At 43.0% G+C, this 20035-nt stretch overlaps 1 protein-coding gene across 1 annotated transcript in view; it reads left to right on the forward strand.

Annotated features, from left to right (window-relative positions):
- Positions 1 to 20035, forward strand: part of LOC128657158 (oocyte zinc finger protein XlCOF7.1-like) — a 67025-nt gene that overhangs the window by 12555 nt on the left and 34435 nt on the right. The window contains exons 2-3 of the mRNA XM_053711400.1: positions 9631 to 9752; positions 13336 to 13395. Coding sequence (XP_053567375.1) covers positions 9675 to 9752; positions 13336 to 13395 — 138 coding nt within the window. The 5' untranslated portion in view covers positions 9631 to 9674. The remainder of the gene's footprint in view (positions 1 to 9630; positions 9753 to 13335; positions 13396 to 20035) is intronic.

A 20035-nucleotide genomic window follows, 5' to 3' on the forward strand; every position in this document is an offset into this window, starting at 1 on the left:
TCCTCAGCTTCAACCCTCTCACATCTGATCCTGCCAGCAAATCTATAAGAAGTTATCCTTTCTCAAGATCCAGTAAAACCATATTTTTTGAAACTGCTCATTAGATCCCTGAGACCATGCTGCTAGTTCTGACATTGTGTAGGCGTCTTTAATTTAATCTACTACCTACCCCCCAACTAGGCGCTCCCACCTTCCAATGCCTGGCTATACATATCCGTAAGCATGTACAGAGAGTCTTAATGAAAGTATTGATCGCTGAGTTAAACGCTCTATTTCTTTCGTTTAGTAGTGCCTGAGTTATCGTCAGTGAAATGTTTTCGTCTAGAGTGTTGCTGAGTAACTCCGAGAGCCGCACCCCACAGTGGTTGCACTTTCGGACAGTCCCACCACATATGCTTATATGTCCCTCTCTCCTTACAACCTCTGTAACAGGTCCCTGTCCTATCCGAAGTCATGTGCGCTGTCCGCTCAGGAGTAAGATACCATCTGAAAGCTACTTTCAAGCAGTTTTCTCTCATATCTGCACTCAGCATTCCCCTACCCACCTCCGATAGGATGTCATCCCATTTTCCCTTCTCCCTAGTCTCACAAATATATCTTTCTCCCATCTTTCCATCAGGGAAGACTTAGAGACAGTTCCCATCTCCTGAAGCAATATATATAATTGTGATATCAGATGCTTTCCTCTAGAGGGGTTTTTGCAAATCTTTTCCAACATGGTCGGGGACCGGCCAGTGCTGTTAGTCAGGTATTTAGTAATAACCGACGAGATCTGTAAGTAGAGGAACCAGTGTACCACATATGGTTGGACTTTATCTTTGATCTGGTTAAATGTGAGTATTGTGTTTCCATCTAGAAAGTCCGCCACCCTATATAATCCCTTATTTTCCCATTTCCCCACAGATTTCCTTAGTTCCCGGGGCATTAAGAATTTCATTGGCATCAATAAGGATTGAGGAGAGTACAGTCTCATTGTTTTAGTAAACTTGTCCCACAAATGTATTGTCTCACATGTTACAGGGGATCTATACGTCAGCGTTTTTGCTTTCAAAGTGGGGGTCCCACAAAATATCTGCTGGTTTTCACACCCAGCTATATCAGCCTCTATTCGTGGCCAAATGACTTCCTTCAGATTTTTCTCTAAAATGGTAGTTTGTGCTAACCTAGAGGCATAGTAGTAGTCTACTAGATTCGGGACTCCTACACCCCCGACCTGTCTATGCTGCTTTAACACTTGTGCTGCTATTCTTGCTTTCCTATCTCCTCTTAAAAAGCGGAGTAGATCTACTTGTAAGGCCTGCAGGTCTGTCAAGGGGACCGCAATCGGTACCGCTCTAAAGAGGTACATGATCCTAGGTAGCACATTCATTTTTAAAGCCGACAGTCTCCCGTACCACGAGAACCTACCCCTTTTTCCAATTACTGAGGTCTTTCCTAATAGCTTTATAGAGGGGGACATAGTTTTATCGGTATAAATCTGAGAAATTCCCGTTCAATTTCACCCCTAGATAAGTGATGTGAACCTTTGCCCATGAGATGTTAAAATTCAATTCCATTGTTTTTTTGGTATGAGGGGGAAGGGTGATCGGAAGGGCCTCGCATATGTCTATGTTAACCTTATATCCTGAAATCTCTGAAAACTTCCCCAGAATGTCATATAGGTTAGGTAAAGAGATTAGGGGCTTGGTCAGCGTCAACAAGACATCGTCGGCGAACAATGTCATCTTATAGTCTCCCCCCGCCAAATGTACACCCGATATCTCCCCTGATTGTCTAATGACCGCTGCTAACGGTTCGATGCAAATGGCAAATAAGAGCGGCGATAGCGGGCACCCCTGACGAGTCCCATTCAAGATATCTATGGACCTCGATGTATAACCTGCGGCACCCACCACCGCCGTTGGATTTGAATATATAGCTGTTAAGGCTTTTATAAAGGCCCCCTGAAATCCCATTTTATCTAGCACTTTAAACATATAGTTCCAGTCCACCCTATCAAACGCCTTTTCCGCGTCGAGTGATAGTAGTAATGCTGGAGTCTCAGTTTTCGCTAAGTAGTCTATTAGGGTCACTATTCTCCGCACATTATCTGGGGCTTCCCGCTCTTTGATAAATCCCACCTGGTCTTGATGAACCAGGGAGGGAAGAATCAATTTCAATCTATTCGCCATAATTTTTGTAAAAATTTTAAGATCTGTATTTATCAGCGATATAGGCCTATAATTTTGGCAAAGTTTCGAATTCTTTCCCACCTTAGGTATTACCACAATCTTAGCTTGTAGCATTTCTTTAGGGAGCTCCCCCCCTGCCAGGATTTCATTGCAGAATGTAAGTAGGTGGCCTACCGAACAATTTGTAATTTTCCCCTGTAAGACCATCGGGGCCCGCTGCTTTCCCTGTCTTCAAGTCTTTGATAACCGTCAGTATTTCTATGGCCGTAATTTTCGCGTTAAGTTGTGTAAGGTCAGAGTCCTGGATTACCTGTAAGTCAGCCTGTCGTAAAAAATTGTCTATTTGTGTCGTAAGGTCCCCCGAAGCCACCTTTTTCCCATCATACAAATCCTCATAATATTGGGCAAAGGTTTCAGTTATCTCCTGAGGGTTTGAGGTGGGAGCACTGTTTGGTTTCTGAATGGAAGGTATAGCAAAAAATTTAGTTCTCTCCCTTAATTTAAACGCCAAATATTTGTCAGGCTTATTCGCATATACATAATAGTGCGCCCTCAGTTTCAAAGCCGCTCGGATAGAGAATTCATTTAGGATTTTAGATAATTCCTGTCTTTTGGACTGGAGGGTCTTATATATCCTAGTTGATAAGGTACGTCTATGCTCTCTCTCAAGTGTCTCAACCTCCCCCTGGAGGGCATTAACTAATTGTGATGACTTTTTCAACAACATCGACTTCTCTTTAATGAATAGGCCTCTCATAAAGGGCTTGTGTGCCACCCATGTTATTAGAGGGTTGCTTGTGGACCCCACGTTTATCTGCCAGTATTCCTTCAATGCTTTGGTTACTCTCTCATGTATCTCTGGATTCCTAAGGAGTGTTGCATTATATGTCCACGACCTTTGTCGTGTGAAGTTTATTATACCCGATAGCTCCAAAGTCACTAAGGAGTGGTCTGACCAAACGCACGGCTGTGTGCTTGATGCAACCAAGTTAGGAGTCATGATTTGACTCACGTATATATAGTCTAATGTTGAGTACGATTGGTGTGCCGGCGAGTAGTATGTATAGTCATGTTTGGAATTGCCTACTGCCGTCCAAGAGTCTATAAGGTTATGAGCTCCCAGTGATTATCTAATGGACTTAATAATAGCATTGTGCCTGTGTTGTTTACTCGTCATCCCTTTGGGTCCCCCCCCTGAGAAAGAGGACATAGATACATTAAAATCCCCTGCTAAAATGACTCTATCTTGTGACCACTGGGTGAGATGATGTGATATTTGCCGAAAAAAGGTATTCTGTGTCTCATTAGGTGCGTAAATATTACATAATGTGATTTTGATATTCTGAATCGTGCCACCGAACAATTACAAACCTGCCTTCCTTATCTCTAGTTACTTTGTCCAGGATAAAGTCTAATGACTTATGTAATAATATTGTCACCCCCCTTTTTTTTTGCGTCCGTCGTGGAGTGGAAGTGATGTGGAAATTGGTGCGACCAATATTTTGGTATTGTCTGGGAAATGAAGTGTGTTTCCTGAAGGAAAATAATGTTTGCTTTTAGTTTCAGATAGTGCGTCTCTTATTATCTGTATTAAGTCCCCTAACATTATGAGAAATCAAGTTTAAATTATGTGACATTGCCATTTCTCCCAATACCTTTCAGTATGTCCCATATAGTTATCACGTCAACCAAGCTCTCACCGCCCTGAGACCCCCCTCCTACTTCCTTGCCCCCAGACACCTGAATCACCCTCTCACCTCGTCTTCTCTCCTGTTCTGCCATCTTATACTTACTAGGAAACACCTGGTATAAAAAAAAACACATTAAATAACAATAAAAAACACTTTCAAAAACATAAACTGTTTTGGTCCTTTTAGGACTCCCCCACATATTGTACCTAAGTGCAGTTACATTCATAAATAGTTATTGTGGCAAGATATGATATTAGAATGTACAGAAACAAATAAAACATTAAGAGGTCATTTACATTTTTCCCTTTACAGTATAGTCAGTGGATCAGCAACTAATTGTGATAAAATAACCCTACTTTTTCCTCACTGGAAGACAGACTTTGTCTAATATTAACAGTTACATTGTATTTTAACTAACATAGTGTCATAACTTACAAGTATGGCCCAATGTTCAAGGGCCCACATGGTGATCAACATATCCCCCCAACCTTCTCCTACAAGACATTAAACTTTACAACCCTTATTTCCTTAGAGAACAAGAAAGAAAAAAGGAAACATAAAGTGAATACAGCTTTAGTATACTTATCTATCCATCGTCCCTTTCTTTAATAACCTTCAGGTAATCACATAGAGTTCCTCCCCTCTAAAAGGGGGTGTACCCAAATAAGGGACGTGTCCTTCCTCTTCATCTTTTGTTGATGTGACCCAAACTCCTCAAGTTTTCCGTTTCTTTTCTGGTATCCTGGTCCATTGCTTCTGTCGGGTTTTATTCCCCTGACTGAGTTGATCTGAGGGACCTCCCTGTTGTGAAAGATCCGGAGGCTCCATCTTTAGCTTACGACATACTTCTGGAATCTCCCACGGTTCTTTAATGAAGAATGACTTGTTCTCCCACGTTATGTGGAGGGCAAAAGGAAACCCCCATCTATATGGGACCTGATTTTTCCTTACTAAAGAAGTCAAAGGCCGAAGAGAGCTTCTTCTGTGTAGTGTCCTCAAGCATAAATCCTGGAAGAACTGAATAACATGTTGGGTTCTTCCTTGCTGCAGCCAGTATTTCTTCCTTTTCTTGAAAGCGTAGCATCCTTATGATGACATCTCTGGGAGGTTCTTCCCCCTTAGGCTTGGGCCTGAGTGCCCGATGTGATCTTTCCATCTGGAATTTCTCCTCTCCAGCTGAGCCAGTGATGGAATGAAAAAGGTTGAGCAAATATGCACTCAGCTCCTTAGGGCCAATTGATTCTGGGACTCCTTTTAGCCGCAGATTAGATCTGCGGCTCCGATTTTCTAAATCTTCCAGCTTGTCATATATATCCTCAATGTCCGCCTGTTGTGAGGAGACCTTTTCTGTCATTTCATTTAGACCTTCCACCATAGAGTCTCCGCTTTCCTCTAGGGTGTTTACTCAAGATCCTAAATCTACTACCTCCTTTTTCAGCTCTGCTATACTATTGGTCACAGAGTTTTGCAAGCTTTCCATTTTTTCCAAAAGTTTCTCAAAGTTCGTATTTATGTCCCGCTTGGAGACCAGGTGATCCAAATCAGCCTTAGTTATGGGCCTTGTATCTGTTGTCCCTTCTGTGGGATGCTCATCCATATCCCTCTCTTCATCAGAATGCTGTGCTTGTATATCAGAGGCTTTATCCCCCTTTGCGGGTCTGAAAAAGAGGCTAGAGGCCGATTGTTTGCTTAGAGGGTTCACCTTAGTATTCTTTCTGGCAGCCATTTTAGCGCGTCACTGATGCAAATGTAAGAATTATAAGTACTGTCCTTTAGCGGTATCACAGGCCAAACCTCCTCCTTTATCTTCTAACAGGCAAAAATAGACAAGTAATGTATATTTACTCCTTTGAGTATAGAGTTGATAACTGTAGAGCCAGGGAGAAGGGTGCTATATGTAATGACAAGTTGCAGACTGTTTAAATCATAATTTCCTTCACAGTTTCAAGTATATGGGAGATTACATATTTGCTGTTACAAGATGTGGGATTTGCTTCCTCCTCCTCTCCTCCAACACATTAATAAACATTCTCACAGTCTGTCTTTCTTGACCCTTTCAGTGGATCCTTCAGGGCCCCAAGTATATTAAAACAAGCAGCTTGTTCCCCTATAGTTATCCCTAGGGAAAGTTCACCATGCTGTTCTCTCTGTATTCATATAAGTTATATGGGCCTGTGTGACATCTCTCATTCACTGCATTAATATAACTGCAGCATGCAGAGTTTGTATAATTTTGTCTTTCTTATCCCTGGCAGCTTGTTACTGTTTGTATCCTCTATCTCCCCCGGTTCATTCTTTGTAAATGTCCCTCTTTTTCATTGTAGCTATGTCTCCCATTAAAGGTTATGTGGCCCCAGAAGCTATTCTGTTTATTTATCCAGACCCCCTTGCTATGCAGGTCTGTGTCAGCTAGGCCTTTATCACTCCGTAGCTTAAGAGCTGCAGAAGCCAACCTCACCCTCTTCCTCCTTCACTTGCCGCTTATTTACATCTGTCTCCTTCTGGTTGAGACCCTTTATTATGATTTTAAGCCTCTTACCCACCTCCGCTATAGAGTTCTGCAGCCGCTGCAGCCTTTTCTTAAGAAAGTTTCTCCACGTGGGCTGTGAAAATGGCGACCGGCCTTCCTGTCAGAAGTCTCCACTAAATCTTGCTTAACACTGAAAGAGTCTTTGCTCCGATGTCTGTAGAGTAGTGTCTGGATGTTCTGCACCACATACGCTCACATTCTGTGACTCTGATGTGCCTGTAGCACAGATTTCTGCCTTTATTCTCCTTCTCCTGCACGGAGCTCTCAGCTTAAGAAGCCATTCCCTTGCTGCTCCAGACTCCGCCCCCGAAAGCTACAATTTAAAGGGGTGATTACTGGATGCAATTGGGTTGTAAGGTGCCTATATAACTCATCAATCTGACATTTGTACCTAATACAAAGTAATATAATTTAATTCTGAAAATAATATTGGGGAAGGAGTATCCCAGTAATCCCCTTTGAGAAAAATTGGGCATTTGCATTCTACTGACTCAACAGAAAATAGGGCTGGTCTTCATATTTTTCCAGGGCTGCTTTTTATTCCCAGTCCAGCCCTGGCTAAGGATGTTCCTCAGAGTACAGTATGTTTTGAGCATAGTTGTGCAAGATGAGAACTAGCAGTATAACAGGCAATCTAGCAATTAGAGTAATTTTTCAAAAGTTATTGGCAAGTTCTTTTTAAGGAACAGAAGCATCTCTGCATGTTCAGCTATAAGTCTGTTTCTTTTATTAGTAAGGACGTTTGACGCTAAGCTGAACAGTCTTTCACTTTCACACTACTGCACAGGTCATAAAGATATTTTTTTGGCCATTAAATCTCAGTTTATTAACTGCCCAGTACGTCAGGGGTTTGTCTGAATGAGGTACAGAGATCTCTCCCAGGTAGGCTTCCAGCTGTATAGTAGCAGCTTTTGGGGCACTGCTCTCAAACGTACAATAATAAAAATGACAGCAATTTGTATTAGCAGAACAGAAGTGAACAATTTTTTAGTTAAGTCTCCACTCCAGCTTAAAATGAAATGGGAACATCCAGTTTGAAAAATGCCACAAGATGGCGTATGTGTAGGATTTGGAGGTATCGGTTTAAGTATCTGTGCCTTTTGCATGAGTACAAGTACTCATGCAAATACTTGGTATCGGCACCGATACCGATACTAGTATCGGTATCGGTGCAACCCTATTACTAATCTATGTGATGCTTTATTGCACAGATTTAAGCATCATTATATATTTAATCCTAGGATACACTTATTCAGGGAAATAGTCTGGGTGGACATGAGCAGGACAGACTGATTCAAGGTTATTGTCCCATGCATGCACCAACAGAACTGATGGATTCAGGGGCGCAGTCTGGGTGGTGTATGGGCAGGACTGACTGATTCAGGAGCACAGTCTGGGTGTTGCATGAGCAGGACTGACTGATTCAGGGGCACAATCTGGGTGGTGTATTGGCAGGACTGACTGATTCAGGGTTATTGTCCTACTCATGCACCAACAGAACTATGACCCTGAATCAATAGTCTGGGTGGACATGAGCAGGACAGACTGATTCAGGGTTATTGTCCCATGCATGCACCAACAGAACTGATGGATTCAGGGGCGCAGTCTGGGTGGTGTATGGGCAGGACTGACTGATTCAGGAGCACAGTCTGGGTGGTGCATGAGCAGGACTGACTGATTCAGGAGCACAGTCTGGGTGGTGCATGAGCAGGACTGACTGATTCAGGGGCACAGTCTGGGTGGTGTATGGGCAGGACAGGCTGATTCAGGGGCAAAGTCTGGGTGGTGTATGGGCAGGACAGGCTGATTCAGAGGCACAGTCTGGGTGGTGTATGGGCAGGACAGGCTGATTCAGAGGCACAGTCTGGGTGGTGTATAGGCAGGACAGGCTGATTCAGAGGCACAGTCTGGGTGGTGTATGGGCAGGACAGGCTGATTCAGGGGCATAGTCTGGGTGGTGTGTGGGCAGGACAGACTTATTCAGGGGCACAGTCTGGGTGGTGTATGGGCAGGACAGACTTATTCAGGGGCACAGTCTGGGTGGTGTATGGGCAGGACTGACTGATTCAGGGGCACAGTCTGGGTGGTGTATGGGCAGGACTGACTGATTCAGGGGCAAAGTCTGGGTGGTGTATGGGCAGGACAGGCTGATTCAGGAGCAAAGTCTGGGTGGTGTATGGGCAGGACAGGCTGATTCAGAGGCACAGTCTGGGTGGTGTATGGGCAGGACAGGCTGATTCAGAGGCACAGTCTGGGTGGTGTATGGGCAGGACAGGCTGATTCAGAGGCACAGTCTGGGTGGTGTGTGGGCAGGACAGGCTGATTCAGAGGCACAGTCTGGGTGGTGTATGGGCAGGACAGGCTGATTCAGGGGCATAGTCTGGGTGGTGTGTGGGCAGGACAGGCTGATTCAGGGCCACAGTCTGGTGGGTCAGATAACCCCTGTAGTTAAGGGTTATCTATCTTTTTAAACAATAAAAAATGATGCAGACTGTCCCTTTAACAAATCCTGTGATCCAGGGAGCTACTCAGTATTTTACATCTGCTTCATGACATATCGGCTTATTCTGCATATTCCTGTATACAGCCAACCTCTTGCTTTTCAGATGCTATTACATTAAAGGGACACTGTACCCAAAATTTCTCTTTCGTGATTCAGATTGAGCATGACATTTTAAGCAACTTTCTAATTTACTCCTATTATCAAATTTTCTTCATTCTCTTGGTATCTTTATTTGAAATGCAAGAATGTAAGTTTAGATGCCGGCCCATTTTTGGTGAACAACCTGGGTTGTCCTTGCTGATTGGTGGATAAATCCATCCACCAATAAAAAAGTGCTGTCCAGAGTACTGAAACCAAAAAAAAGCTTAGATGCCTTCTTTTTCAAATAATGATAGCAAGAGAACGAAGAAAAATTGATAATAGGAGTAAATTAGAAAGTTGCTTAAAATTGCATGCTCTTTCTGAATTACAAAACAAAAAATTTGGGTACAGTGTCCCTTTTAATGTATCTCTGATAACATTTGACTCATGCTTTATAAATATTGTCACATTTTATCACTGTATGTATTACTTGCTCTACATGCAGCTGGTCATATGTGTAGTATTAGATTGTGCATAAGTAAAATAAACAAACATGTTTTATATGACATAATCGGTTCTTTACCATAATATAAATACAGGAAGAGCTCAGATTATTTCTCATCTCTCATGTTGCTGTTTTCCTTTCTTTTGTAGGTGTCACATTTATAAAATCTGACTCAGTCACTGATGTAAACAAGATGAACAAATACAGGAAGCAGATAGCAGAGCAGTTCCTGAGTCAGGCCCTGAGCATCATTTGCCTGCTGACCGGAGAGGTAAAAGCTGCTGGTGAATGTCATGTGACACTGGTCCTATTTACTGTGCTGCCTCTGATACACCGGACCCATCTGACTAATTCAAACTTCACTTCACCCAGACTATCTCTCTAACCTTAACCCCTTAACGACCACGGACGTACGCCACACGTCCTCAAAAAAAATACAGTTAATGACCGAGGACGTGTGGCGTACGTCCTTGGTCTGGAAAGCAGCTGGAAGCGATCCTGCTCGCTTCCAGCTGCTTTCCGGTTATTGCAGTGATGCCTCAACATCGAGGCATCCTGCAATAACCCCCCTTGGCCATCCGATGCAGAGAGAGCCACTCTGTGGCCCTCTCTGTACCGGACATCGATGGCCGGTTTCGTTGGTGGGTGGGAGCCAGTCTGGGAGGCGGGTGGGCGGCCATCGATGGGCCGTATGATGTGGAGGGGGGCGGGATCGTGGGCGGGAACGCCGGGGGCGCGCGTGGGGGTAGGAAGCGGGTGGGAACCGCTACACTACAGAAAAATGATGGGAGAAAAGTGGCAGTGATTGCCAAATATATTTAAATATATGGAGATCTGAGAGATCTGGGAGGGGTGGTGGGTTGGTCTTTTGGGGGGGCAAGCTACACTACAGAAAATTATTTAAAAAAAAATAATAAAACATATTTTACTATAAACTGGGTACTGGCAGACAGCTGCCAGTACCAAAGATGGCTACTAATAAGTTAGAGGGGGATGGGTAAAGAGCTGTTTCGGGGTTATAAGGGAGGTTGGGGGCTAAGGGGGGATCCTCCAGAGCAGCATATGTAAATATGCCCTTTTTTTAATTTATTTTTTTATCAAGGATAGCTTTTTTTTTAGTACTGGCAGACTTTCTGCCAGTACTTAACATGGCGGGGACAATTGTGGGGTGGGGGAGGGAAGAGAGCTCTTTGGGAGGGATCAGGGGGTGTAATGTGTCAGGTGGGAGGCTGATCTCTACACTAAAGCTAAAATTAACCCTGCAAGCTCCCTACATGCTACCTAATTAACCCTTCACTGCTAGCCATAATACACGTGTGATGCGCAGCGGCATTTAGCGGCCTTCTAATTACCAAAAAGCAACGCCAAAGCCATGTATGTCTGCTATTTCTCAACAAAGGGGATCCCAGAGAAGCATTTACAACCATTTGTGCCATAATTGCACAAGCTGTTTGTAAATGATTTCAGTGAGAAACCTAAAATTGTGAAAAATTTTACTTTTTTTTTTATTTAATCGCATTTGGCGTTGAAATGGTGGCATGAAATATACCAAAATGGGCCTAGATCAATACTTAGGGTTGTTTACTACACTACAATAAAGCTAAAATTAACCCTACAAGCTCCCTACATGCTCCCTAATTAACCCCTTCATTGCTGGGCATAATACACGTGTGGTGCGCAGTGGCATTTAGCGGCCTTCTAATTACCAAAAAGCAACACCAAATCCATATATGTCTGCTATTTATGAAAAAAGGGGATTCCAGAGAAGCATTTACAACCATTTGTGCCATAATTGCACAAGCTGTTTGTAAATAAATTCAGTGAGAAACCTAAAGTTTGTAACAAAATGTGTGAAAAAGTGAACATTTTTTTTTATTTGATCGCATTTGGCGGTGAAATGGTGGCATGAAATATACCAAAATGGGCCTAGATCAATACTTTGGGATGTCTTCTAAAAAAAAATATATACATGTCAATGGATATTCAGGGATTCCTGGAAGATATCAGTGTTCCAATGTAACTAGCGCTAAGTTTGAAAAAAAGTGGTTTGGAAATAGCAAAGTGCTTCTTGTATTTATTGCCCTATAACTTGCAAAAAAGTAAAGAACATGTAAACATTGGGTATTTCTAAACTCAGGACAAAATTTGGAAACTATTTAGCATGAGTGTTTTTTGGTGGTTGCAGATGTGTAACAGATTTTGGGGGTCAAAGTTAGAAAAAGTGTGGTTTTTTTCCATTTTTTCCTCATATTTTATATTTTTTTATAGTAAATTATAAGATATGATGAAAATAATGGTATCTTTAGAAAGTCCATTTAATGGCGAGAAAAACGGTATATAATATGTGTGGGTACAGTAAATGAGTAAGAGTAAAATTACAGCTAAACACAAACACAGCAGAAATGTAAAAATAGCCTTGGTCCCAAACGGTCAGAAAATGGAAAAATGCTGTGGTCATTAAGGGGTTAACTTCACCTCACCCAGATCATCTCACCCAGACCTTCTAACTAACCCTAACTATAGCTCACCGAGACCATCTCACTAATCCTAACTTCATCTTACCCAGATCATCTCACTAACCCCGACTTCAGCTCACCCAGGCCATCGCACTAACCCCGACTTCAGCTCACCCAGGCCATCGCACTAACCCCGACTTCAGCTCACCTAGGCCATCGCACTAACCCCGACTTCAGCTCACCCAGGCCATCGCTCTAACCCCGACTTCAGCTCACCCAGGCCATCGCTCTAACCCCGACTTCAGCTCACCCAGGCCATCGCTCTAACCCCGACTTCAGCTCACCCAGGCCATCGCTCTAACCCCGACTTCAGCTCACCCAGGCCATCGCTCTAACCCCGACTTCAGCTCACCCAGGCCATCGCTCTAACCCCGACTTCAGCTCACCCAGGCTATCGCTCTAACCCCGACTTCAGCTCACCCAGGCCATCGCTCTAACCCCGACTTCAGCTCACCCAGGCCATCGCTCTAACCCCGACTTCTGCTCACCCAGGCCATCGCTCTAACCCCGACTTCAGCTCACCCAGGCCATCGCTCTAACCCCGACTTCAGCTCACCCAGGCCATCGCTCTAACCCCAACTTCAGCTCACCCAGGCCATCGCTCTAACCCCGACTTCAGCTCACCCAGGCCATCGCTCTAACCCCGACTTCAGCTCACCCAGGCCATCGCTCTAACCCCGACTTCAGCTCCCCTGCACAACACAACTATACACGCTAAAACCTCTTGCATCCAATGTTGCCTGGAAAACCTTCAACTACTAAACCTGTCGTCACTGTCAAGCACACAGGGTCCACCTCACCACCCCCAACACCTAGGAAATGCAAAACCATCCATTGTAAAACATCCCCAACACTCAGGGTCTCCTGCACAATCCTTCATTGCAAAACCTCCACCAGCAACGAGGGGCTCATGGCCCCTGTGGCAAAAACTTCCTCCAGAACCCAAGGGTCCCCCTGCATAATTCCCAAAAACACAAACAAATATAAAACGCTAGTTCCCAAGGGCTAAATTGCAAGACCCCAGTATCTGAGGAATCTCCTATCACCTAAAGACTCAACTCTAGGGTCCCCAAAACAGACCCCCCCCCACAGGTTATATTTTACATTAATTGATGATACTGCAATGTCTTCATTTTTGATTGAAGCTCATGTCCTCAGTCTTCAGAAGCTTCAAACCACTGAAGTCCCACAAAGTAATTCAGTCAGTTACGTTACTTTGTGATGATCAAGACTGTGAAGAAAACCCCATTCATTTAACGAGTTTTAGAAGCAAATGAAAACTGGAGAAATTTTAGTCCAGGGAAATAGTCTGATGATTTTCTCTTCTATATTTAATAGGAATATGTTGTTGTGAAGAAGAGGCCCTCCCACAGCAGCATTCACCGGCAGAGCAGAGAGGTGAGAACTGCTGGGGAATGTAACATTATATCAGAGTCAGGTGACAGTGTCTCCCTTCACTGATGCATCTGGCCCTCTGTGTATTTCCTACCTTCTGTCTGTGTCTCTGCATGTTCTCAGTAACATTATCCCCCAACAGCAGCATTCACCAGCTGAGAGGAGAGGTGAGCACTGCTGGGGAATGTAACATTATACATAGTGATGCCCTTTACTGATGCATCTGGCCCTGTGTGTGTATTTCCTACCTTCTGTCTGTGTCTCTTCATGCTCTCAGTAACATTACCCTGGCTCTGTCAGTAAAAGTGTGTGACAGAACCAGTACCTGAATAAAGCAGTTTTTATTGGAACCTGTGCTACTACTTTTTGTATTTTCTGTTATTACTGGGGTTTCTGCAGGGATCCTGTAGTCTGCACACAGAGATTGAGGGCACATGTGCTGACCATATTTATGTATCTGGAGAACCAGTCCCTGTCTCAGTGCTAAGGCTCTGATATTCAAAGGTTCTCCAGCTTGGAAAGAAATTGCAGATCACACTTTACATGGGCTGAACTCACTGAATAGTCAAAAGAAAAAGGTCAGAACTCTCCAGCACTGCAAGATCTTTTTAATTTCTATATATTGCTCATATCAATTTTTCTTTGTTCTCTTGGTATCTTTATTTGAAAAGAAGGAATGTTTAAGAGCCCCCCATTTTTGGTTCAGAACCTGGGTAGTGCTTGATGATTGGTGACTAAATGTAGCCATCAAACAGCAAGCGCTACCCAGGATGCTGAAGCAAAAATTGGACAGCTCCTAAGCTTTCAGTCCTGCCTTTTCAAAAAAGACACTAAGAGAACGAAGGAAAATTGATAATAGGACTAAATTAGAAAGTTGCTTAAAATTGCATGCTCCATCTGGATCATATCCCTTTAAGCTTTTCACTTTCTAATTTATATTTTAATACATTTAGATTTAGCTCTAGCAATGATTTTACACATTCTAATTATGTTTTGAATATATATAATCCTGATTATAGGCCGCACCCTTAAAGTTTGGTGCCATTTTAAAGAAATTAAATTTTTAACACATTACTGCCTTTCATACACATTACTTCCTCCTCTTAACCCACTCAGCCTCCTTCCCTCACACAGTGCCCACTACTCACCCTATTAACTACCTACCTCACACAAGCCTCCCCTCAGCCCTCCACACCCTCTTAGCCCCCTTCTTCTTAAAACAACCCCTGTTAAAGTATCTCTCACGCTGTGTCAATGGTGATATTCTCTTTAGTGACCGGTTAACAGGCAAATGTGCCCAGATAGCCCAGCTATTTCAAGGTAACAACTGTGTAACAGGTCCTGTTCTCTTACCTTCCCCTTTAACGGTTCATCATCACACACAACGATTAGGGAAAACAGGATAAGTGACAGTTGTCCCTCTAGCTGCTAGCTGTACCTCCAACAGGTTCTCACCAGCATCACTTTCTCTAGGGACCTCTGCGGTTAACGTCTCAGAGTTGTCAGACCCGCTGTGATATCACTGACTCTCTGGTCGGCAAACACTCCCACAGTATAGCTCCCAAACCACAATGAAAGTAGGGGGAGTTCACTCCCAAGCGTTGTGCTGGCATGGTGTCCCAGATCTGGGCTCTTGCTCTCCTGCTTAAACTCGCTGCTCCTGAGTGCAGCTTTGAGTGTGGGGTCATGCAGATTGTCACTGCAGGAGCTTCGGTTGATGGTGGCGGCGGCCAGCGGTGTCTCCAGGAAGCCCAGTGTAACAGTCCGACTCTGATGACATCATCAAACTGCTGCAATTGATTGTGGTTATCATGGATACCATGTCAACGCTGTTAGAGAGAGTGGGTCATAACCGTCAACAGTAGCGATCCAGTACTGATGTTATTGCAGATCCGTGAGGCACAAATTCTCCCTGAAACAAAAACAGCGCTTCCGTCCAACACAGACAATTCAAGGTACTTACCTATACCAGTATTTTTATGGTATTTTGTGCAACATCCCGATTATAGACCGCATCCCTAGTTTAAAGACTTGCATTTGGGGAAAAGTGCGGCCTATACTCGGGACAATACGATATATATATATATATATATATATATATATATATATATATATATATATATATATATATATATAAGATCTAAAGACCGCTGCTTCATGAATACGATCGGGTTGATTGGCATCCCTTGCTAGCGGCCACAAGAACTGCTGGTGCAATGATAAATGCCGACAGCGTATGATGTCGACATTTATCGATGTGCGGCGGACACGGTTCGCTATAGCGGATTATGTCCATCTGCACAATGATAAATGGACCTGTATGTATATATATATATATATATATATATATATATATATATGTTCCACGTTTGCAAGAAGGCACTCACTGGTCTTTAGAGAAAACAATTTTTTAATTCATATCAAAAAGCAAATACATCCATAACGTTTCAATGTCGTTATGACATCTTTATCAAATGTTCTGCCAGTATCAATATCATAGAACAATCATGTCCCCAAAGTAGAAAAAATCGCTAACATAATACCTCTAATACCCACCTTATATACACACATCTCTAAATCTTCCCGCTCTGCAAATCACCAACCTCACCTCTGACGTCATCAAGCGTGAGCGTGAAGCGTCATTCGGATCCGATTGGCTACATATTTCCATGGCAACCGTGTATACACAGTCCACAGTGCGTCTTACACATCCGCCCCCACTGATGTCAACGCGCAACAGCGTGATTTCAACATATCAGTATTGGCTGGTCAGCTACCGGTTGTCATGGGAACATTCAACACAAAAACAAAACATGCCGTATAAGTCCTAGATTAAAAGCGCATGTGTGTGAATGGGCATCGATCAATACTCCAGCTTTAAAACAAAAGCAAGATCTATGTGAAGCACAACAGTGCTCTTCAAATAGAGACCCATCAAATTATTTGACATTGATCGATACCACTTCAACACATAACACTCCGGACAATATTTACAGTGAAATAAAAACAACATAGCTGTTTAGCAGATACATCCTATGCTAACAATTTGCAATTCCTATATGACATTATTAACACTTTATTATCTTATTCATAATCCTTAGTATGTGCACTTTGCTCTATTGCTATATACAGTTGTCATACATTAGTTACCACCTTCCTTCATGCCTTTTAGAATAGATAGAAACCAGTGTGTACCCACTAGAATGAAAATTCATGTAGGATCCTGGAACTTATTCTCACATATTGGAGTGGTAGATTGGAATATATGTCCATGGTCAGTCTATGGGTTATTTAGTGTAAAACGGTCCAAAGTCCAGATAGGTGTTCAATCCCTTGGGTATAACAGTATCCAGCATATGAATCCATTTAGTCTCCCTCTGAAGCAGTCGGTTTGCTCTATTACCACCCCTAGATAGTGGTGGGATGTGGTCAATAACCATCGTTTTCATGCTAGAAACACTATGTCTGTGTTGCACAAAATGGCGTGCTACTGGCTGGTCTGAATCGCCTGATTTTAAGGCTTCTCGGATGGCACACCGATGATTTGCCATCCTATCCCTGAAGCTTGTGACGGTTTTTCTGATATATACCAGGGAACATGGGCAAATCAACATGTAAATAACATGTGTGCTGGTACAGGTAAGTCGATGGCGAATAGTGTAGCGCTTGTTCGTATGGGGATGTTGAAAGGTCTTCCCTTTTATCATGCCGTTGCATGTCGTACAACCACCACAGGTAAAACAGCCTTTACTTGAGGGCTTCAACCATGTATCCTTCTGGTAACAGCTGACTGGATCAGTTTTCACCAGTAAATCACGTAAATTGTCAGCCCGCCTATGCACCATACGTGGTGGCCTGGTACCATAAAAAGGGAGCGTCATATCTGTTTCCAGAATCGACCAGTGTTGACGTACAGATCTAGATAGTTCCCCACTCATTGGAGTGTAAGTGCTGATAAAATTCTGTTGTGTTGTGGTAATATCTTTTGGTTTATTTGCATGTGTGGCTGTGCCATCCAATAGCTCCATTCTTACACCATGGACCATTTTACCATCATAACCCCTCTTTATCAACTTTATTTCCATCTCATCGAGTTGTCTCAACATAGTGGGTACATCACTGTTGTTGCGGATGACCCTAGTGAGTTGTGATTTCACTAACCCTGTTTTTTGATGTCTCGGGTGAAAGCTATTTGCTTCCAACAAAGAATTACGGTCCGTTTCTTTGGTATATAATGATGTACCAAAGACATATTGCTCATCATTCTGTACCTTAATAATATTAAGGTCCAAAAAATGCACCTGTCTCACTGTACTCAAGTTTAAATCTGATGGGACAGTCCATGGAGTTCAAACATGACACCCATTGCTTCAATTCAATTGCATCACCTCTCCACACCAGGAACACGTCATCAATATAAAGTACGTAGTACCTGATGCGGGGATGAGGCTTCATAGCTTGTTGTTCGTACCATGCCATGTAAAAATTAGCATATGAGGGTGCCATGTTTGAACCCATGGCTGTCCCAGAGATTTGTAAGTAATAGTCACGTTCAAACTTGAAGTAGTTCTTGTCAAGGCACAACATAACCAATTCACACAAAAATTCCACAGGTGGGCCCTCATATAGAGGATTGTCAGTCACCATGGACCTGACAGCCCCCCCCCCCTCATGAGGGATGGAGGTGTAAAGGCTGTCAACATCCATGGTGACCAACAAGTCATCAGCACATAAATCAGTGTAACTCCTAAGGGTTTGTATCAGACTTGCTGAATCCTGTAGGTATGCAGGAATGCTTTTAACCACAGGTTGTAGATGGAAGTCAATAAACATAGACTGGATAACAAAGAATCTCTGGCAGACACAATTGGTCTGCCAGGAGGATTTTCAAGAGTCTTGTGTACCTTTGGCAACAAGTATAGCACTGGAATTTTTGGATAATCAGTTATTAAGAAATCAGCTTCATGCTCAGATAATATCCCTGACTCCAAACCCATACGTATCTGCTGATCAATGATTTTTTTTATATATACCTGTGGGGTTACCCTTAAGTTTCAGATATACTCCAGTGTCTGAGAGTTGACGCAGAGCTTCCGCTCTGTAGTCTATATAATCTTTTATGACTATAGAGCCACCTTTGTCCGCAGGGCGGATAATGATTGAATTATCATCACTCAAGGACTTAATAGCTAGCCTCTCATCAGCATTTAGGTTTGGATACACGGCACTTTTCTTAGAGTTATTGATATCATGGCATATGGTGTATCCAAACCTAAATGCTGATGAGAGGCTAGCTATTAAGTCCTTGAGTGATGATAATTCAATCATTATCCGCCCTGCGGACAAAGGTGGCTCTATAGTCATACAAGATTATATAGACTACAGAGCGGAAGCTCTGCGTCAACTCTCAGACACTGGAGTATATCTGAAACTTAAGGGTAACCCCACAGGTATATATAAAAAAATCATTGATCAGCAGATACGTATGGGTTTGGAGTCAGGGATATTATCTGAGCATGAAGCTGATTTCTTAAAAACTGATTATCCAAAAATTACAGTGCTATACTTGTTGCCAAAGGTACACAAGACTCTTGAAAATCCTCCTTGCAGACCAATTGTGTCTGCCAGAGATTCTTTGTTATCCAGTCTATCTATGTTTATTGACTTACATCTGCAACCTGTGGTTAAAAGCATTCCTGCATACCTACAGGATTCAGCAAGTCTGATACAAACCCTTAGGAGTTACACTGATTTATGTGCTGATGACTTGTTGGTCACCATGGATGTTGACAGCCTTTACACCTCCATCCCTCATGGTGACTGACAATCCTCTATATGAGGGCCCACCTGTGGAATTTTTGTGTGAATTGGTTATGTTGTGCCTTGACAAGAACTACTTCAAGTTTGAACGTGACTATTACTTACAAATCTCTGGGACAGCCATGGGTTCAAACATGGCACCCTCATATGCTAATTTGTACATGGCATGGTACGAACAACAAGCCATGAAGCCTCATCCCCGCATCAGGTACTACGTACGTTATATTGATGACGTGTTCCTGGTGTGGAGAGGTGATGTAATTGAATTGAAGCAATGGGTGTCATGTTTGAACTCCATGGACTGTCCAATCAGATTTAAACTTGAGTACAGTGAGACTGAGGTGCATTTTTTGGACCTTAATATTATTAAGGTACAGAATGATGAGCAATATGTCTTTGGTACATCATTATATACCAAAGAAACGGACCGTAATTCTTTGTTGGAAGCAAATAGCTTTCACCCGAGACACCAAAAAACAGGGTTAGTGAAATCACAACTCACTAGGGTCGTCCGCAACAACAGTGATGTACCCACTATGTTGAGACAACTCGATGAGATGGAAATAAATTTGATAAAGAGGGGTTATGATGGTAAAATGGTCCATGGTGTAAGAATGGAGCTATTGGATGGCACAGCCACACATGCAAATAAACCAAAAGATATTACCACAACAGAATTTTATCAGCACTTACACTCCAATGAGTGGGGAACTATCTAGATCTGTACGTCAACACTGGTCGATTCTGGAAACCGATATGACGCTCCCTTTTTATGGTACCAGGCCACCACGTATGGTGCATAGGCGGGCTGACAATTTACGTG

Source organism: Bombina bombina, chromosome 4 (assembly GCF_027579735.1).
Source record: "Bombina bombina isolate aBomBom1 chromosome 4, aBomBom1.pri, whole genome shotgun sequence".
Classification (NCBI taxonomy): domain Eukaryota; kingdom Metazoa; phylum Chordata; class Amphibia; order Anura; family Bombinatoridae; genus Bombina; species Bombina bombina.